Genomic DNA, 20,818 nt, shown 5'->3' with positions numbered 1-20,818 from the left:
CATCATCCAGTCTGTATAGTAAGTAGTTTGTGCCTCCTTCCAAGAATTGTGTATTATTTTATTTATCTTAAAAAGCTATAATTATTTAAAGAAGTCTTACATTTATGTTGAAAATCTATTTTCAGGAACTTTAAGTTGTGCTTTACCTCATCATAGAACAATGTACCTTATACAATAGATGAATCCTAAAGTCTAACAGCAGAGCGGCCTGAGCTGACTCCTTATTTCTTCACTTTTGTAAAACAATGATGAGTGTTCGCATCCCTGACCCCTCCCCTTCTGTGTGGAACACAGGTCCTCTCCCAGCCTGACTCACTGGATTGTGTTTTCTCTCTGGGTCGACCTCGAATCTTGCTATGTTGCCCAGGCTGGTCTTGAACTCCTGGGCTAAAGTGATCCTCCCTCCTTGGACTTCCAAATTGCTGGAATTACAGGTGTAAGTAAGCCACCACACCCAGCCTCTTCAGATGATTTTTTTTTGAGATGGAGTTTCACTCTTGACGCCCAGGCTGGAGTGCAGTGGCACAATCTCGACTCACTGCAACCTCTGCCTCCCGGGTTCAAGCGATTCTCCTGCATCAGCCTCCCGAGTAGCTGAGATTATGGGATCCCACCATCACACCCGGCTAATATTTTGTATTTTCAGTAGAGACAGGGTTTCACCATGTTGGCCAGGCTGGTCTCAAACCCCTAACCTCAGGTGATCCACCCGCCTCGGCCTCCCAAAGTGCTGTGATTATAGGTGTGAGACCTGGCCTCTCCAGGTGGTTTTTTATGCATATACTATTTGGTTATAATCTTTAGTTATAGTTTTATCATTTGTTATTCCAAATTTTTATTGTTTAGTTCCATTTTTTCCCAGCAGGCACATGGTCTGGAACAGATGGCACAGATGGATTCCCCTTTATTACTTGTCATCGGAGGGGATAAACAGGCTGGAAATATGATTTTATTTCACAGGAGTCTTTTCTGAAATAATGTTTTATTTTAATGAGATTTTATTTGAATTAACCTCCAATCTACATATGTCCAACAGAGGCACATATGATATTTATGTGAAATGTGATGGTGTTGGAAGATGTGTTGGTAACTATGATAATCGTGGGAGTTTCGGCGAACTGGCCTTAATGTACAATACACCCAGAGCAGCTACAATCACTGCTACCTCTCCTGGTGCTCTGTGGGGTTTGGTGAGTAAAATATTTATTTGATCTGAATGTTATGATTTGTAGCAATTGCTATGACAGTGTTACACATTGCCACATGTAGTATTTTAATTTAAAGATCATCAATCATCAGGTAATTTATTAAGCAGCCACTGAATGCTGAACTGTAGGGCACTAAGACTGCACTCAGATCCTCATGTCATTGCCCCCACTCCGCCAGTCCAGTCAGGAGCTTGGGACCTGGTGGCCCAGGAAAGACACTCAGATTCAGAATGCTCCTGTCTTACCCACTCTTAGAAAATAACCAGCCATACAAACACAATCTTCAGTACTTTTTCTCAGATAGCTTTCTGAAGTAAGTATTATAATCTGATAAATTGGTGGCTCCCAGAGTGTGGTCCCATGAACACTGGCAGCTGTATCACTTGGGAACTTTTTAGAAATGCCCATTCTGGGGCCCTACCCACTGATTCTGACCTACTGCATCAGAAATTTGGAGTCTGAGAAACCAGTATAAAAGGATGCTCTTGGTGCTATAAATTGATTGGTAGCTGCTCTGCATTTAAAAGCAGATGTGTAGGGAAAAAATGCTTGGTGGCTGTGCTGATGTGCCCCACATCAGAATTACCTGGAGTATTTTTAAAAAATCCTTTTACCTAGACCCCACCACAGGCAAATTTATCAGAATCTTCAGCACTGGGACCTGGGCATTAGTACTTTTAAATATATTTCTTAATGTGGTATTCCTGCAAGACTTAAAAGCTGGTTTAAAGATATATTCAGGCAGTATTTTCACGTATGATAGGATGCAAATTATTAGGCACTGCTAAAGCTGCTTCTGGAAGATTGTATTTAAGTAGTGATTCTCAAACTTTAATGTGCTTCCAAATCACCTGGGAATCCAGTTAAAATGTGGATTCTGATTCAGTGGTTCTGGGGTGAGGCCTGTGATTTTTGCATTTCTCATCAGCTCCCAGGAGGTGGCAGTACTGCCTGATGTCAGGCCAAACTTGAAACAGCATCGATTTAGGGAAATGTTTACAATATATGTATTTTCTTTTAAAATTGTTGAAAATAGCTCACCCACTAGTTTTGACATGCATTTATTGGGTTATTTCTCTCAAATCCTTTTGTGGAAAGAGAAGAGGTTGAAGTAAATGTGAAGTTTGTTAACAATCTCATTTCCAAGGACGACTGTATATAGCATTACAGAAGTCACACATTTAGTCACAGTTCAGCATTTGACTCTGAAGTCGATTCAGCTGATAAAAATATCCCTTGATCAAAGAGACAAGACATTTTGCATTTCTTTTAATTAGAACCAGTTACTATATACTTATTTAAAAATGTGATGAGTCACTTTTTTAAGGTTTAGAAGAAAAGCTGAATTGTCTCAGGGAGAAGGAAACTCATCATCTGAAGTGTTTTAAGAACTGTCAGCGATTTGAATACCCAGAACCAGCAAAGAAAAAACTCCAAATCAGAACAGTTTTGTTTGCCTGTCATTAAAGTGGTGGGATAAATCTAGCATCTGCCATGACCTGTTTTATTGAGGAAGGTTTACTTTTCAAACGTAGTCATTCCAGTGGGGTTGCCATTCAGATTCAGATTGTCACACAGTGAGGAAATTGCCTCCTTGCACATCTTCAGAATAAGATCAATGATTTTATAGGTTGGCCTCTTTTGAATACTGATAGTTTTTAGCCCTTGTAGAAACCTTAATTGGGTATAAAAGACCCAGAATTTCCTAGTCCACGTACTACTTAAGTTCCTAAGAAGGATTAAGCATTTTCAGAGATTTTTAGTTGTCTATACATGTTACTAAATTTTATAAAAGTGGGCAGTTTGTGATGATCATCTTGATGTATAATAGCTTTCTAAAAATGTTAGGATAATTAACATAATTACTTAGTATTTCAAGCCTGCTTTTTAAGGGCGACTTGACTGACTATAATAACTCCTTCTCAGGGAGAGTCAAGTAGAAAAGAAATTTTTCTTTTAAGGTCAACAGACTGGAGGTCTGCCTTATAAATGTAAGTGTAAAGATAAGCAAAAAAAGCCCAAGAGAAAAGTCCATAGCAGTATAGCCTCACTCTGTAAATAATATTTGGTCACTGTTAGCCTTAGGGGTAACATGATCTATGTGACTGTACTGATGATTTGGAAAGGGGATTGTTGAAATGGCTTCAGGATGAAAGTATTTGAAATTCTGGACTTTATATGTCACACTGGGTGTAAAGAGATAGGTTACTAATGGTAAATTTTTTCTGAGAGATATAACTGATTATGATTAGTTTCTAAACCATTAAGCTATTTTGAGTCTTCTCTGTTTTGCAGTAAACTCTGTCCATAAAATGGTGTTATACCTGATTTCCAAACCTGATTATATATCAGAATCACTTTGGGAGCATTTATGAAATACAGATTATTGGGCCGTACATGCAGAGATCTTGAGACATTCAAGTCTGGTGTTTCAGAAATCTTTTTTAGTACTATAGCTTATTCTGATGCAGAGCCAGGCTTGGAAATAATTTCAATATTTGTGCTAATTATTGTAAAATTTTCTTTTAAAAAAAGTATTAGGAGTAAAACAAGTCCAAATTACAGCCAATACCAAATTGGGAAACAAGATGTTTAATTTACTAGTGTCCTAGTCCTTTTGGGCCGCTATGACAAACTGTTACAGAATGGGAGGCTTAAGCAACAGACATTTATATCTCATGGTCTGGACACTGGGAAGTCCAAGATCAAGGCACCAGAAGATTCGGGTCTGGGGAGGGCTTGTTTTCCTGTTTAACAGACAACGTCTTCTACTTGTGTTCTCACGTGGTGGAAGGGGCAAGGGAGCTCATTAGAATCTGTTTTATAAGGACATTAATCTGATTCATGAGGGCTCCACCCTCATGACCTAACCATCTCCCAAAGACTCTACCACCTAATACTATCCTCGGTGATCAGGATTTCAACAGAGGGATTTTAGAGTGATAGAAACATTGAGTTGCAGCCCATCTCGCACCTAGAGACTTTCATCTATACTGGCCTTTTTCTCCATTGCACTAGTTCATTTAAATTCAGCCTTACTATGGTGGCATAAGAAAGAATGAATAAGACCTAGTATTTGGTAGCACATAATAAAATTGTGTATTTTTAAAATAAGTGTAATTGGATTGTTTGTAACTCAAAGGATAAATGCTTGAGGGGGCGGATACCCCATTCTCTATGATTTGCATATTTCACGTTGCATGCCTGTATCAAAACATCTCATGTACCCCATAAATATACACCTACTATGTACCCACAAAAATTAAAAAGTAAAAAATATTAAATTGTTTGCATAGTAATTTATTAAATAATATATCCCAATTTTTACTTTATTAAAATGGTATAATTGTTTATTAATGAATGCCAAGCTAACATAATTATTGAGGCTTTTATTAAAGAATTAAAATATTTTATGAGAGATTGTTTAAAATAAAATTTTTAGGAAAATAATTTTTTGAGCTGTATCCTTAAAATTTTTACTAGTTCTTCAACCGAGTTCTGCATTTTTGAGGGCATGTAGTATAAACATAAACAGGAACATTTTAGACTGTGAACATGGTAAATACTGGAATTAGATCTTACTCAAAAACAAAGTTGTAATTTCTCTGTGCCTTCACATTAAAAAATTAAAAAAAATTTTTTATGGGTACATAGTGTGTGTATATATGTACAGGGTACCTAAGCTATTTTGATAACAGCATACAATGCATAATGATGACATCAGGGTAAATGGAGTAGCCATCACTTTAAGCATTTATCATTTCTTTGGGCATACCTCTACATTTTTAAAAAGAAAATTTTGACATAATGTGGATATGAAAAAGAACATAGAGTACATAACACAGAGTGAAAGAACACAGTGCTAGTATACATTTTAAAAAATGCTGTGATAGCACCTCCTTGTGGGCAGAGCCCAACATGTTGGTCAGATTTCTGTTATGTATGAAAGTAAACAGATGCTTCCTTTAAAAAAAAAAATGAAAACAGTATTTTATGTGGTTCTGTATTATATTTTGTGCTTGATGAAATAAAAATATGAAATGAGTTGCATTAAAAGTATAATGATATTAATCTTTTATTTCAGAATCTTCAATCATTGCTTCTTGTAGGGAATAAAATAAAACTATTTGTATAGCTTTTCCCCCATAAAATTTACCTTTTAACTGTCTTTTATTTGATATTCTGCCTGTAGGACAGGGTAACCTTCAGGAGAATAATTGTGAAAAACAATGCCAAAAAGAGGAAAATGTATGAAAGCTTTATTGAGTCACTGCCATTCCTTAAATCTTTGGAGGTAAGTGTATGTTTACGCTTTCATTTTATTTTGCTTTAAAAGTTTCTGTTTTGCTAGGAATATTTAGTTCTATAGAAAAATTTCCTTGAATAAAAAAAATCCATGTTTTTATTTGAAAAGATTAAGTGGTAGTGCTAGTTTTTATAACTCATCATTTCTTCTGCTATCTATAATTGCATTTGTTTTGTTATTTGAAAGTTTTGTATAATTGCATTCCTACCCCACATCTATAGCACACGTATATGTGGTCTTTATCTAATAGCAGACGTCATACAATCACATAGATGTAGGCAAGAGTCACTAGTTGTAACTTTACAGGCAGGCGTTCTCTAGGTAGAAAATGTCCTCTCTGGCCTCTTCCTCTCAGTTGTCTTTGCTGTTTATTCCTCTTCCTTCTTCTCCTCTTAAAACTGCCATTCCAGGCCTCTGTCCTTGGCCTCTTCTCTTTTCAGGATACACTTATTCACTTGGTGAACATGTCAGATCCCATGGCCTTAAATACAGATGTCCCTTGACTTACACTGGGGTTACCTTATGAATAAACCCATTGTGAGTTGAAAATATCATAAATAGAAAATGTATTTAATACACGTAAACTACGGAACATTCTAGCTCAGCCTAGCCTACCTGAAACATGCTTAGGACACTCACATCAGCCTATAGTTGGGAACAGTCACTTGGCAGCACAGTGCACTGGAGAGCATGGGTTCATCTCACTGTGGTGAGGCTGGCTGGGTGTTGTGGCTGTCTGCCTAGCATTGTACTGCATATCACTAGCCTGGGAGAAGATTGAAACTCAAAATTAGAAGTATAGTTTCTATCGCTTTCAAACAACTGTAAGGTTGAAAAATCATTAATTGAGCATTTGTAAGTCAGGGACCATCTGTACTGTCCATATATTGATGCTTCTTAAAATTGGTGTCACTGGGCAAGGCCCCTCCCTTGAAGGTCAGACTTACTTATCCAACTGCAAATACAAGATCTCCTCTCAGATGTCTAATAGACATCTCAGACCTAGTATGTCCCAAATCTACTGCTTTTCTCTCTCCCCGCAGATGGTAACATATCCTTCCAGTGTCTCAGGCCAGAAACCTTCGAGTTAGCAATGACTCATCTGAACCACCATCACCTCTTGCCTAGTTAATTGCAGAATAATCTTTTAAAATCCCTGGTTGTGGCCCTGCTCTGTTTAAGCTCCTCCTCACATGGCCTCTAAGGCTCTGCACAGTCTGTCCCATTCCCCTGCCCATTTTCCCCAACCTCATTTCCTACTGCTCCACACTCATCATCTCTCTGTAGACACATCAGCTTCTTGCCACTTCTCAAACACACCTGTCCCACACCCACTTCAGGGTCTTCATACTTGCCGTCTGTCTGGAATGCCTTCCTACATGGCCGCAGGACTCCTTCATTTCTTAGCCCAGATGTCGTCGCAATGAGACCAGCTCTTAGGTTTTTATCTTTGAAGGTAGAGACTTAACGAGAGAGAATAGGTTGTTGTTACCCTAAAAATTCAGCTTCATTTTCCGTACTTCATTAAATTAAATGCTTTTCTATTTCACTGTCATATTTGAAATATTTTGAGAGTAATTAAAGACAGGCATATATATGTACCCACAACATCTTATAAAATGGCAAGTGTCAAAACAGCAGTGCTTCTCCTTTTGAATGTCTCTGTTGGATTATCAGCTTATGCCTGGTAGAAATTTTGTCCACATCACATAGTGCGTGGTAGACAGCTGATCTTTTCCAGCAGCATGTTTCTTTAAATAAAAGTAGGTCAGGGATTGGAAATCCAGTGCCTTCAAAGCTAGGCAGGTAACACAGAGAAGAAAACCAAGCCAGGAAGGGACTTTGGCAGACTGGAGAACATGTTATTTCATTAAAGAAACAGCTGCTATCCCACTATAGTGTTATTGTTGCTATGTGGAAATATGGGTTATGTGATGCTGATTTTTCAAGAGAAGCTGGAGATCCAATTTTTATGAAAAATTTATTTTAAAATGCTGACTGATAATTAATACAACAAACACATAACCCACACACTGCTCGATTTACTTGTCCTATAAGCTACCAGTTTTTTACTTCTTAAATAGATAAGCTTACCCAGTTAATTTGTTTCTATTTAATATTGTCTTTCTTTGTAGTTTTCTGAACGCCTGAAAGTAGTAGATGTGATAGGCACCAAAGTATACAACGATGGAGAACAAATCATTGCTCAGGTATATTTTGAAATGTAATTCAGTTTAGGGTTCTTTTCCAAAACGTTTGTGTAGTTGTAGATCTTGATAAACTTTTCATGTTTCTAAAATTAGTATGCAGTGATGGGTTAAATAAATATTACTACTACCAAATGACCTGTTAAAAATGGTTTCATTTATAGTTATTACGCTATTGAATATTTTTATGTAATTAACTCTTAATGAATATGTATTAAACCATCAAATGATTTTCTGCATCACTGTAGTCATTTATAAGAGGAAAAAACAGGTGAATATTCCATGACATTAATGAGGACCCAGAAAGAACACTGGAAAATTCTGTAGAGTTTTGCATGATCATTTCATGATGAAACTTCCTGAGGCTGCTCCTTGATAAAAGTCACCAAGAAGGGAACACACTGCAACATATACTGTTTTGGCTTCCAAGCACTACATGTGGGTCAACATGTTATTTAATCCCTAATACTTTTCTAGGATCCCAGCTGGAACCAATAATATTAGATACCTGGGTTGGAGTAGGGCTACTAAAAGTAGAATTTGTGAAGACTGTTCACAGGTGAGGCATGCAGATGGTAGTACCTTGTTTCCTAGTTATATTTTTGAAGCACTGAGCAAATGATTACAATGGATTTTTAATAGATACTGTAATTTTTGTATCACAGCCTTATACTATTTTGTGCTCTTTATCTGAAATGCAGTCTCTTCCTTTATATGGGAAACAAGATTCAAGGTCTTTGAGATTGAGAAAAAGATAATTGTTTTAGAAGACAAATACATAAGTAAATCTTTCAGTCAGCACGCCTCTCCCATTGCTGTGTGTGTGTGTGTGTGTGTGTGTGTTAGAGCAGTCAGGGATTGGGAAGAAATGGAGTCAAACAAGGTTAAAGTTCTACTATATAAATTGGTAAATAACAAAGCAAAGAGCATGTTTTAAATGATTTTTAAAGGTTTTTATTTTGAAATAATTATAGATTCACAGGAAGTCGCAAAAATAGTTTTGAGAGGTCCCGTGTACTCTTCACCCAGTTTCTTCTAATGCATCTTGCATCACTATTAATAACAGTATCAAAACTAGGAAAATGACATTGGCATAATTCACAGACCGTATTCAGTTTTCATCAGTTCTTAGGGCATGCTTTAAAAATAGTTAAAAATTACTCAGCAGTTAATAGCCTTATTATGATTCAGAACACTCGAAAACTTAATATGAAGCTGTTATGAAAACTTGATATAAAAATAAGGGAAAGGACATATGCTATACTTAGGGTTTATTAAGGATATTTTTACATATTTGTTGTCTTTTAAGCATTTATAAATATACATATATATACACTATATTCTAAAAATCTAAATTCAACATTTATTTTTGTGATAGAATCAGATGCTAAACTTCTTGAATTTGTATTAAAGAGTTTTGAAATATTTTAAATTTCTCCAGAAGCTTTAAATTTCTCCAGAGGCTTAGAAAAGTCAGTGTCTGTATTATTATCTTCCATATTGTATTGTTTAATTCAGACTGCATCACTGGAGGTCAGGGCAGAGTTCATTAAGAAACAGAAACAAGATAGAAGAGATAAATGGCTAGAAATAGCAACACTTCTCTTTTAGAAGTCTTTCCAAAGCCTTGAAATGGAATGTCAGTAGGCTAGCATGTCAGAGTTTGGTCCTCAGTTGACTGTAGTGAAAATGTCAAGGCCAACATCTGCTGCTTCCGGCTCCATCTGGGTGCTTTCTGCTCTTTGCAAGTTGACAGGTTATCTTGGGTCACCACACCAATGCTTGCAATGTTAGGATGATGCAGGGTGCACGTCTTGGCACTTCCTAAGGAGCTCAGGATCCGCAGATATGTTTCTGCCAACTAAGGGGATGCTGCTGGCATACACAGCAGTGTTGCCATTTCCAACTATGTATGCTGTTATCTAGGCTGAAATTTGGGTGAAATTCTTACCCCAGTGTTATTTGTCACATTTTCTTGGTTTTTAGCAGAAATACGGCGGTAGAGAATATATTATTTCAGGGCCAAGCACAGTGGCTCACGCCTGTAATCCCGGCACTTTGGGAGGCTGAGGCAGGTGAATCACATCGAGGTCAGGAGTTCGAGACCAACCTGACCAACATGGTGAAACCCCATCTCTAATAAAAATACAAATAAATAAATATGGGTTCTAGATCCCTGAGGAATTGCCACACTGTCCTGCAAAATGGTTGAACCAATCTGCATTCCCACCAACAGTGCAAAAGCATTCCTATTTCTTCACAGCCTCACTAGCATCTATTGTTGATTGATTTTTTTAATAATTGCCATTCTGACTGGTGTGAGATGGTATCTCATTATGGTTTTGATTTGCATTTCTCTAATGATCAGTGATGTTGAGCTTTTTTTCATATGTTTTTTGGCCACATAAATGTCTTCTTTTGAGAAGTGTCTGTTCATATCCTTAGCCCACTTTTTGATGGCAGAAATACCATTTGACCCACAAATCCCATTACTGGGTATATACCCAAAGGAATATAAATCATTGTGCTATAAAGACACACGCACACGTATGTTTATTGCAGCACTATTGACAATAGCAAAGATACGGAACCAACCCAAATGCCCATCAGTGATAGGCTGGATAAAGAAAATGTGGTACATATACACCATGGAATACTGTGCAGCCATAAAAAGGAATGTGATCATGTCCTTTGCAGGGACATGCATGAAAATGGAAGCCATCATTCTCAGCAAACTTAACACAGGAATAGAAAACCAAACACCGAATGTTCTCACTCATAGGTGGCAGCTGAACAATGGGAACACGTGGAAACAGGGAGAGGAACATCACACACTGTGGCCTGTCATGGGGTGGGGAGTGAAGGTAGGGAGAGTATTAGGACAGATACCTAATTCATGCGGGGCTGGCCTTAAAACCAAATGACAGGTTGATAGGTACAGCAAACCGCCACGGCACATTTATACCTGTGTAACAAACCTGCATGTTCTGCACATGTATCCCGGAATTTAAAGTAAAATTTTTAAAAACGGAAAAAAAAATTAGCTGGGTGTGGTAGCACACGCTTGTCATCCCAGCTACTTGGGAGGGTGAGGCAGGAGAGTCACCCAAATCCAGGAGGTGGAGGCTGCAGTGAGCCGAGATTACACCACTGCACTCCAGCCTGGGTGACAGAGCAAGACTCCATCTCAGGGGGAAAAAAAGTATTATTTCAAATAATTTTACAAATGAAATCATTACTACATAATTGTTCATGAAAACCTCTTGATTTAGGGCCGGGCGCGGTGGCTCACGCCTGTAATCTCAGCACTTTGGGAGGCCGAGGCGGGCAGATCACGAGGTCACGAGATTGAGACCATCCTGGCTAACATGGTGAAACCCACCGTCTCTACTAAAAATACAAATAAAGTAGCCGAGTGTGGTGGTGGGTGCCCGTAGTCTCAGCTACTTGGGAAGCTGAGGCAGGAGAATGGTGTGAACCCGAGATGGAGCTTGCTTCAGCCTGGGCGACAGAGCGAGACTCTGTCTCAAAAAAAAAAAAAACCTCTTGATTTAGAAACCGAGATAGCCTGTTCCCATAGGATTTCACTTTTCAGGTCAATATCTGTACTTTGGGGTTGGATCAATTTTAGGGATATGAAAGGTAACAAGATTGTTGTCAGTTAATTTGCATTTTCACCGTCTATTTTTGTTATTTATTCTGATAGGGAGATTCGGCTGATTCTTTTTTCATTGTAGAATCTGGAGAAGTGAAAATTACTATGAAAAGAAAGGTAAGCATTGTAAGTCCTCAAAGCCCACATACTGTTAGCAAGGAACACAACAGATTTACTTTTTGATGTTTAGACTGAGGTTAATTTTATTTTTCATAAGCCGAGGAAGAGCTCATCTTTTTAATTGCCTTGTCAGGGTAAATCAGAAGTGGAAGAGAATGGTGCAGTAGAAATCGCTCGATGTTCGCGAGGACAGTACTTTGGAGAGCTTGCCCTGGTAACTAACAAACCTCGAGCAGCTTCTGCGCATGCCATCGGGACTGTCAAATGTTTAGGTAGGGATTGCAACAGTGGGCGTGCTTCTCCTGGTTGAACTTATGCCTGCATTTTATGTATTCATGTTGAATGAATCATTTCATTGGGGTCACAGATTTTGTGGTCCCCACAAAAGGTAACAAGATTAGGACTCATTGCCTTATAAAATTAATTTGTGGAAGCCATTTTTTCTTTGAAATTTTTACATCCAGATACATTTTGCTCTTTTGTGTATATATGAAATAACATCTCATATTTGTCATTAAAATAAGAATTCCAAGTACCACGTTTTATATGGAATCTCTCAAATAAGCAACATGTGCTATGTTCCTCAAAAGAGAAGGCTAAGGTACTATTTTTATAAAGTCCATTATTAAGATCTGCGGGGAATGCTGAGATGTTGTGAGAATCCTTACTCATTAGAGTACTGGTTCTACAAACAAAGGTTCACGTTTGTCAAAGCACAGTCAAATGTTCTTCACTGTTCAGTCGTTATTACTATTTTACCAGAGTAGCTTGGCAGAAATGCCATCTTCAGGTGCAGACACCTGTATATATCTGAGATTGTATATCTGAAAAATCACTTTGATAAGAAAATATAGTTCAGGAGGTGGCAATATGGAGAATATTTTAAGAAAATTGATCCCACAGTAATTACCCTCTCTGTGCTTTTCATCCATAATTCAATAGAATAAACTTAGTTTTAATGTTTTTAAGACTTGCAAGGATCCTTAGAATTAACTTCTTAGAGAAGTCATTCTTTAAAAGGTTTTAAATAAGTATAATATTAATCAAGTGTTAAATTTGGACCGAAGAGAAGACAATTAAAAACTGACAGGTAATTTCCCTAAGTAGAGCTATTAGAAAGAGTAAAGGTGAGGTGAATGAAATTCTGTTAATTTTTTTCAATAATAGATTATTATATTCACATCAAAGAAAACCTGAGATACAGAAAATGTAGGAAAAAACATACCACCGCCACTCAGTGATTTTTGCTATTATAATTTCTTCTTGTCCTTTTTATTTGTGTGGGCTTCCAGTTGTTAAACAGTTTTCCAAACAACTTTTAAAGTTCAGTATGCTTAGGAATGTTCTTATTTTGTTACACTAAATTTTAAAATTCTTTTAGGTAAATATACATGATAAATTAATCATTCCTCACTGGTAAATACTTTGAAGGTTTTGGCTCCAACGTTTTGGTGGGGAGCAATTTTTTTGTGCATAGAAGGCTTTTCTGTATTATAGGAGTTTTCCTTAGAAATGGTTTTCAGGAGTGGGCTTTTAAAAAATTAACTTCTGACACATATTTGCCAGATTACTTTTTTTTTTTTTTTTTTTGAGGCGGAGTCTTGCTCTGTCACCCTGGCTGGAGTGCAGTGGCCGGATCTCAGCTCACTGCAAGCTCCGCCTCCCGGGTTTACGCCATTCTCCTGCCTCAGCCTCCCGAGTAGCTGGGACTACAGGCGCCCGCCACCTCGCCCGGCTAGTTTTTGTATTTTTAGTAGAGACGGGGTTTCACCGTGTTAGCCAGGAGGGTCTCGATCTCCTGACCTCATGATCCGCCCGTCTCGGCCTCCCAAAGTGCTGGGATTACAGGCTTGAGCCACCGCGCCCGGCCAGATTACTTTTATTTGTACTAATTTACATGCTACTAGCAGTGCCATAATGCCCATTCACCCTATTCTTGTCAACATTGCCTTTTTTTATCTTTGCTAATTTAAAAGGCAAAGAAGATACATTTTAATTTGTACTTTTATATATAAAGTATGATCATATTTTCTATCTATATATTATAAATCCAGTTTTAAGATCCAGGAGACAGGCAAGCAAAGTGATTTCTAGCATGTACTTACAGAAGTAAACAAAAGCATTATGTCAGCTGCCATTTTTGGATTGCATAGACAATAGTATGGGGAGCAAAAATTACAAAAGTTAACACTTGGCCTTCACAACATGGCATTTTAAACCCTGAGAAGGGAACACAGGATAGAAAACACTCCTGTGCCACCTTTTTGAGGAGTACACATTGCTAAGGTGGAGACAGCACATTTATTTTTTAAAATTCTAAGGTCTTTCCATGATAGTCCCTCATTCTTTTCTCAGCTTGGACCAGGAACCTCCCACCAACTTAGCATTGCTCATCATATTGCCAAGGGACTGCAGAGTGTGGCCCTGGCTGCTTCCTTTTTCAAGTGGAACATTTTTATCATTATGCTTTTTCTTGTATTTTATAGTATTTACCTAAAATATCATTGCATTATTGATATGTATGGAATGGATATTATAAATGACTTAGAAATTCTGCAGATTTGCAAAGAATGTTATTAAAAAAAATCTTCTCTTTTCTTAGCAATGGATGTGCAAGCATTTGAAAGGCTTCTGGGACCTTGCATGGAAATTATGAAAAGGAACATCGCTACCTATGAAGAACAATTAGTTGCCCTGTTTGGAACAAACATGGATATTGTTGAACCCACTGCATGAAGCAAAAGTATGGAGCAAGACCTATAGTGACAAAATTACACAGTAGTGGTTAGTCCACTGAGAATGTGTTTGTGTAGATGCCAAGCATTTTCTGTGATTTCAGGTTTTTTCCTTTTTTTACATTTACAACGTATCAATAAACAGTAGTGATTTAATAGTCAATAGGCTTTAACATCACTTCCTAAAGAGTAGTTCAGAAAAAAATCAACATACTGATAAAATGACTTTGTACTCCACAAAATTATGACCGAAAGGTTTATTAAAATGATTGTAATATATAGAAAGTATCTGTGTTTAAGAAGATAATTAAAGGATGTTATCATAGGCTATATGTGTTTTACTTATTCAGACTGAGATATTAGTGACTATCCCCATGTAAGAGGGTACTTGGCAATTAAACATGCTACATAGCATGGCATCACATTTTTTTTTTTATAACTCGTTATACACAGTAAAATTTTAATCATTTTTGTTTTAAAGTTTTCTAGCTTGTTAAGTTATGTGCTGGCCTTGGCCTGTTGGTGAAATGGTATAAAATATCATATGCAATTTTGAAACTTTTTATATTTTTGCAATAAAGTACATTTTGACTTAGTTGGCATAATGTCAGTAACCTACATATTCCAGTGGGTTTATGGACAGGCAGTTTAGTCATTATGATAATAAGGAAAAGAGTCTTTTAGATGAGAGATCATTAACGCATTTTTCCCTTATCAAGCATATATCTGCTTCCTCTTTTTATTTTGCAATTCTCCATGTTCTATATCTTTAAAAATTTGGGCCGGGCGCCGTGGCTCACGCCTGTAATCCCAGCACTTTGGGAGGCCGAGGCGGGCGGATCATGAGGTCAGGAGATTGAGACCATCCTGGCTAACACAGTGAAACCCCATCTCTACTAAAAATACAAAATAATTAGCCGGGCATGGTGGCGGGCGCTTGTAGTCCCAGCTACTCGGGAGGCTGAGGCAGGAGAATGGCATGAACCTGGGAGGCGGAGCTTGCAGTGAGCTGAGATCGCGCCACTGCACTTCAGCCTGGGCGACAGAGTGAGACTCCATCTCCAAAAAAAAAAAAAAATTTGATCTTGACATTTAATGTCACAAAGTTTTTTTAAAAAAAGTGATTTAAACTTAAGATCTGACATGTTTTGTATGCTTTAAGATCTTACACCTAAAAAATCTCTCCTGTCCTAAAAATAATTTGGGATCCTTATCAGCATGCCCACAGTTTATTTCTTTGTTCTTCACTAGGCCTACACAATACAGTCCTTTGTAGACATCTGTTCCCTTGGGTTTCTGTTCTTCCTTAGGATGGTTGCCAACCCACAGTCTCATTGATCAGCAGCCAGTATGGTATGTTTTCTGTTTTTAATTCTTAGAAACATCCTCTATAGTAATAGAAACAAATTTTTATGAGCATAACCCTATATAAACACAAAATGAGTATCTGCCCTTACCATATATACCATTAGGCCTTGCCATTGCTTTAATGTACACTCATAGTTGAAATTAGTGCAGGATTAACTCAGATGTACTAGATTTTCATTGTTCACTGATATACTCAGTATGCTGCCAGATAAGATGAATTTAATTATATTCAACCAAAGCAATATACTCTTACATGATTTCTAGGCCCCATGACCCAGTATCTAGAGACATTAATTCTAACCAGTTGTTTGCTTTTAAATGAGCGATTTCATTTTGGGAAACAGGTTTCAAATGAATATATATACATGGGTAAAATAACTCTGTGCTAGTGTAGTCTTATTAGAGAATGTTTATGGTCCCACTTGTATATGAAAATGTGGTTAGAATGTTAATTGGATAATGTATATATAGGAAGTTAAAGTATGTAAAGTATAACTTCAGCCACATTTTTAGAACACTGTTTAACATTTTTGCAAAACCTTCTTGTAGGAAAAGAGAGCTCGCTACATGAAGATGACTTGTTTTATATTTCAGATTTTATTTTAAAAGCCATGTCTGTTAAACAAGAAAAAACACAAAAGAACTCCAGATTCCTGGTTCATCATTCTGTATTCTTACTCACTTTTTCAAGTTATCTATTTTGTTGCATAAACTAATTGTTAACTATTCATGGAACAGCAAATGCCTGTTTAATAAAGAACTTTGACCAAGGCTATAAATGCCACTTACATTATTTTCAGTATTGTTGGTTATATTTAAATTTTCCTTATAATAAAGCACACTTTTATAATAAAATACATGAATTACTGTTTTTCATACTTTTTTGCTTGTTTCTTTAAACTTTTCTGACTTGCATAATGCATAATTCATTGAAAAGCATGATAGAAATGTGGCATGTGGAAGCTAACCCCCAGGGCATAACATAGTAAGAAAGTATGGTTCTGTATGGCAATAGGTTTTTAAAATTATTAGCTATTCGTCATGTGTGGGAGAAATAATTGTGGTGTGTTACAGATTTATTTGGCCATTTAGAATAACCAAATAAATCTGGCTAACTAGGAGTTTGTGTAAAAGTATCTAATTAAAACAGCTCAAGTTTGACTTGTGGATGTCATTATTTAATTACTAATCAACGCTCCTTACTATGTGAGAATTCTCCGTTGACCATTCAAGGACAGAGCCTCCTGTGTATCATGTGAGGCTAAGGAAAGGGGTGAGGACTTTTTCCCCAAGAGTGACGGTGCTTTCCCTTGTTTTAAAGAAAGATGTGTGTGTGTGTGTGTGTGTGTGTTTGTTTTCTGCATATCCATATGAACTAGGGATTAGTGCAGATATTTTAACATATACATTACCTGTGACACAACTTAGGTGAATGTATGTGTGTTACCATTAGGATTAGTATTATAAACTCTGGCTAAATGCCATTTAAAATGCTTAAAAAGGCCGGGCACGGTAGCTCATGCCTGCAATCCCAGCACTTTGGGGAGGCTTAGGCGGGAGGATCATGAGGTCAAGAGATCGAGACCATGCTGGCCAATATAGTGAAACCCCATCTCTACTAAAAATACAAAAATTAGCTGGGCATGGTGGCATGTGCCTGTAGTCCCAGCTACTCGGGAGGCTGAGGCAGGAGAATTGCTTAAACCCGGGAGGTGGAAGTTGGAGTGAGCCGCGATTGTGCCGCTGCACTCCAGCCTGCTGACAGAGCGAGACTCCATCTATAACGCAAACAAACAAAAAAGCTTAAAAATTATTCAAGTGAAACGGCATGAAGCAAGGGACTTTGGATTTTATTGAAACGCAAGATTTAAAAACATGCTGTGTTCTTTCCCTTTCCAAAGCACCTTTAAAGATATTGATAGAATTTTTCCTTTCTCAAAAAACATTGTAACAAGGATGAGATGACCTTTGGCATTCTCAAGGAAAATTAATACTGTGTAGGCCTAGAGAGGTGAGTCATACATGTGGATTAAGGCAGAGCTTTGTTAAATTGCTGAACAGGGGATTCTATTAAAAAAAAAAAATTACTACCTAAGAGAAATAGAGTATAAGGAATGCTATCTTCTAAAATTTAGTGTTTGGTACAGCCTGATGCCAGGTATCAGAAAGAATTTTGACAAAAAGGAAAAATTGGAATGAGTTGAGACAATCTTACCTGTTCTAGAATACTTTTAAAGGCAGCAAAACTGGATAGACTGAATAGACTATAGAGTTGTTCAATGTGTATACCTAGGGACAATCAGTGACTTCACTAAAGTCATTTACTTTGTGAGTTGATGGCAGAACTCGTGGAAAATTGAGATGTATTGATTCCTCATCCAATTCATGGCCTCATATATTTTCCCAAATAATGTTAATGAGCCTGGCATATAAATTGGTATGTAGTTTCCAATGCAGAGAATAAGATTATTTTGAGAGGAAAACTTTTGATTTGACTGACAGATCTGGGTCTTTCTTTACCTTTTTATGCTCCAAATTTATAAATCTAAAATTGCCCAGAAAATCCTGAAGAAGTAAGTATCGCATATATAGGAAGATGTGGTGGTATCTGATAGGGAGGTAATGTCTACATCACAAAAATGAATGCTACCTACCAAAGAGGTGGTTTTCCCAGATTTTGATTTAACCATAGCCTGAGTCTCATCATTTTTCCACATATAAAAAAATGCTAATACAAAATGTATATACATTAAATCATGTTTTGTCAGCACCAATTATAACTGATTCATTATAGCATATAAATGCATTTTTTACTGTCACAGGAAAACAGAAAATGACCTTTTCTTCAGGTACAAGGGAGAGTTTTCTGTGGCTTTTGACTGTAACAACCCAGACATGAAACCCTAAATATTTTCTATTTAACTTGGAAAAAAGGTTACAAAGTAGACCCTTGAATGAGTTTATGAACAGGAAATATGACCAGTTAAAATCTTAAGTTACTATTGATAACTGGTTTCCATCTTGGTCCTAACTGGAAACCTTCCTAGATCTTGCTGAGGAACAAGAGAATAAACTCTGCATCCCTGAAACTTCATCACCTCTCTTAGGCCAAGGGCTGACATTTAATACAAGTGTACTTCCTTTACATAATGACTATATTCTTGAAGTATATACAAATGACATTTTTTAAAAGCCAAGTAATATTTTAAGAAAGGTACACACTATAAAGACATCTTTGGCAAATCTATTTTCTCATAATTGCTCTTTAAAGCTGAACTTAAATATCCTCAACATTTTTGTGACTTATATATACTGTATAACTTGAAGGAGTTGAAGTGTTAATTAGGTTGGTGCAAAAGTAATTGTGGTTTGTCTTTTTTTTATGGTTTAAATTTGCAAGATGCTATCTGAAAACTTTGAGAAGTACTTAGATCATACATGTGTTTAATTTCTCTAGTACTTGTTCATGTGATTTCATTTGTTTACCTTTTGACAATTCAAAGTGATTATTTTCAATATCAAGCAATGCATGAACTTCAACTTCTCTTTAGTTCAACAAAGCAGTCATTGGTGTGTCAAATATGGTGGAATCAGGGAAATACATTATTTCACTCCTAAATAGGATTTATCGGTTTTTTTTCTTCTGTTTGTTTTTTACTATCTCTAACAAATTAGAACTTGATATTTAAGATACCAGAAGTAACTTCACAAACTGCTGGAAAGACATTTTGATTTGACAGTTTCTTGACATATTTTTGCATACATTTTATGTGTATACATGTGTATAGGTATTGTGACTGTACCAATCAAGAAGAGGTGTTATTTAAAGAAACTGATTTTTTAATGTCAATTTTATCATGGAAACATCTTAAGGATAGTTAAAAACTGTGATTATATCTGTTTTAGTCTGAGAGTATAATTTGAACATGTAAAAATTTCCAAGGAGATCTTACTAGTTTTGTACTTTGATCTTTGTTCTGGCTTATAAGTTGGCTAGTTTTATTGGTCACTCAATAAATGATGAGGTCCCTGTCAAATACACATAAGGTACTAATGTGGTCATTTAGCCCCCCAGGGAAGTCAGAAGATTGGACTCATTGTCCACTTAAAGGTATAGCGAATTCTAATACTAGTATTTAATCAGTTGTGACTAAACTATCTAAATTTAACTCATATTAAAGACTTGGACAAAAATGAGAAAAAGTATGCAAAAAATGTTTTCTGTCTTTTTATTCTCAATAATTGGCACCATGGTAAAAAAAAATGGAACTAAATGTTTCTGAATGAATGGAAAAGGCTTTACAGAGCTATTAAAGGATAAATTATTATTTGTAATATATTGTACAATATCTGGATCTAAAGTTGAATTTTTTTTCCCATTTCCAGTGTTCCCCAATAAAATAATATCACCACTAAGGCTTTTGGTAAAAACTTTAAAATAGTTTAACTTTTAAAAATAAGGTTTAGCTGAAAGCAGATCTCATAGTCTGTGTACTGGAGGGGGTAAAGCAGTATCTCAATCTCTTGCCAGCTTTTTTTTTTTTTTTTTTTTAAGAGAAAAGCTTTTTAGTTTCCTAGAAGGAGTTAGACATAAATATCTCAAAACAATTTTAAATAATTAGGTGAACTTCACAGATTTTTCTTTTTTGTCAATTGTAGTACACGATGACCCTCCATTGTTTTCTTTTTTTAAAAAAAAAAAGGAAGAAAACCATAAAAAGTAGCTGAGACATTCATTTCTTTGAGTCACTAATAATTTCTGAAAGATGGTAAATTCAAATCCTATCCTTTTTCCTCAGGGAAAGAATTAAGCATTCTGTTGGCTCTCCTCTGAATTATTTTAATAAAAAATAGAATGTTTTATTACTATTTGTGAACATAGAAAGTAAAATATTTGATCACATGGGAGGACTACTTTATCCATAATTTCACTTCAGGGATTCAAATGAGGAATCCTCAAGAATTTTAAACTCGATTTCAACATATGCGGGGTTATTTTGGATTTCTTGATTTGTTACGCGGCTTTCAGGTATATTTAAAAATCCAAGAAATGCAGGAGGTTTTAAAGAAATAACTAGCTGTGATTTCTGGCTCTGTCCAAGTTTGCTTTTACAGATTTCTTACTAATGTAGGTTTTCCTCATCTTACTAAGCATACATGTGATCTAAAGTTATAAAATCTAAAGCACAATTTAAATGATTAAACGCTAAAGGTTCAAA

At 36.4% G+C, this 20,818-nt stretch overlaps 1 protein-coding gene across 2 annotated transcripts in view; it reads left to right on the top strand.

Moving 5' to 3' along the window:
* Window positions 1–15,084, top strand: part of PRKAR2B (protein kinase cAMP-dependent type II regulatory subunit beta) — a 110,936-nt gene extending 95,852 nt beyond the window's left edge. For both annotated transcript variants that reach the window (XM_033195088.1, XM_033195087.1), the window contains 6 exons: window positions 1,037–1,190; window positions 5,401–5,502; window positions 7,650–7,724; window positions 11,428–11,493; window positions 11,630–11,768; window positions 14,099–15,084. In XM_033195088.1, coding sequence (XP_033050979.1) covers window positions 1,037–1,190; window positions 5,401–5,502; window positions 7,650–7,724; window positions 11,428–11,493; window positions 11,630–11,768; window positions 14,099–14,232 — 670 coding nt within the window. In that variant the 3' untranslated portion in view covers window positions 14,233–15,084. The remainder of the gene's footprint in view (window positions 1–1,036; window positions 1,191–5,400; window positions 5,503–7,649; window positions 7,725–11,427; window positions 11,494–11,629; window positions 11,769–14,098) is intronic.
* The last annotated feature ends 5,734 nt before the right edge of the window (window positions 15,085–20,818 follow it).

This window comes from Trachypithecus francoisi, unplaced genomic scaffold (assembly GCF_009764315.1).
Source record: "Trachypithecus francoisi isolate TF-2019V2 unplaced genomic scaffold, Tfra_2.0 Lachesis_group4, whole genome shotgun sequence".
Taxonomy (NCBI): Eukaryota; Metazoa; Chordata; class Mammalia; order Primates; family Cercopithecidae; genus Trachypithecus; species Trachypithecus francoisi.
This window is presented reverse-complemented; position numbering and strand designations above follow the sequence as displayed.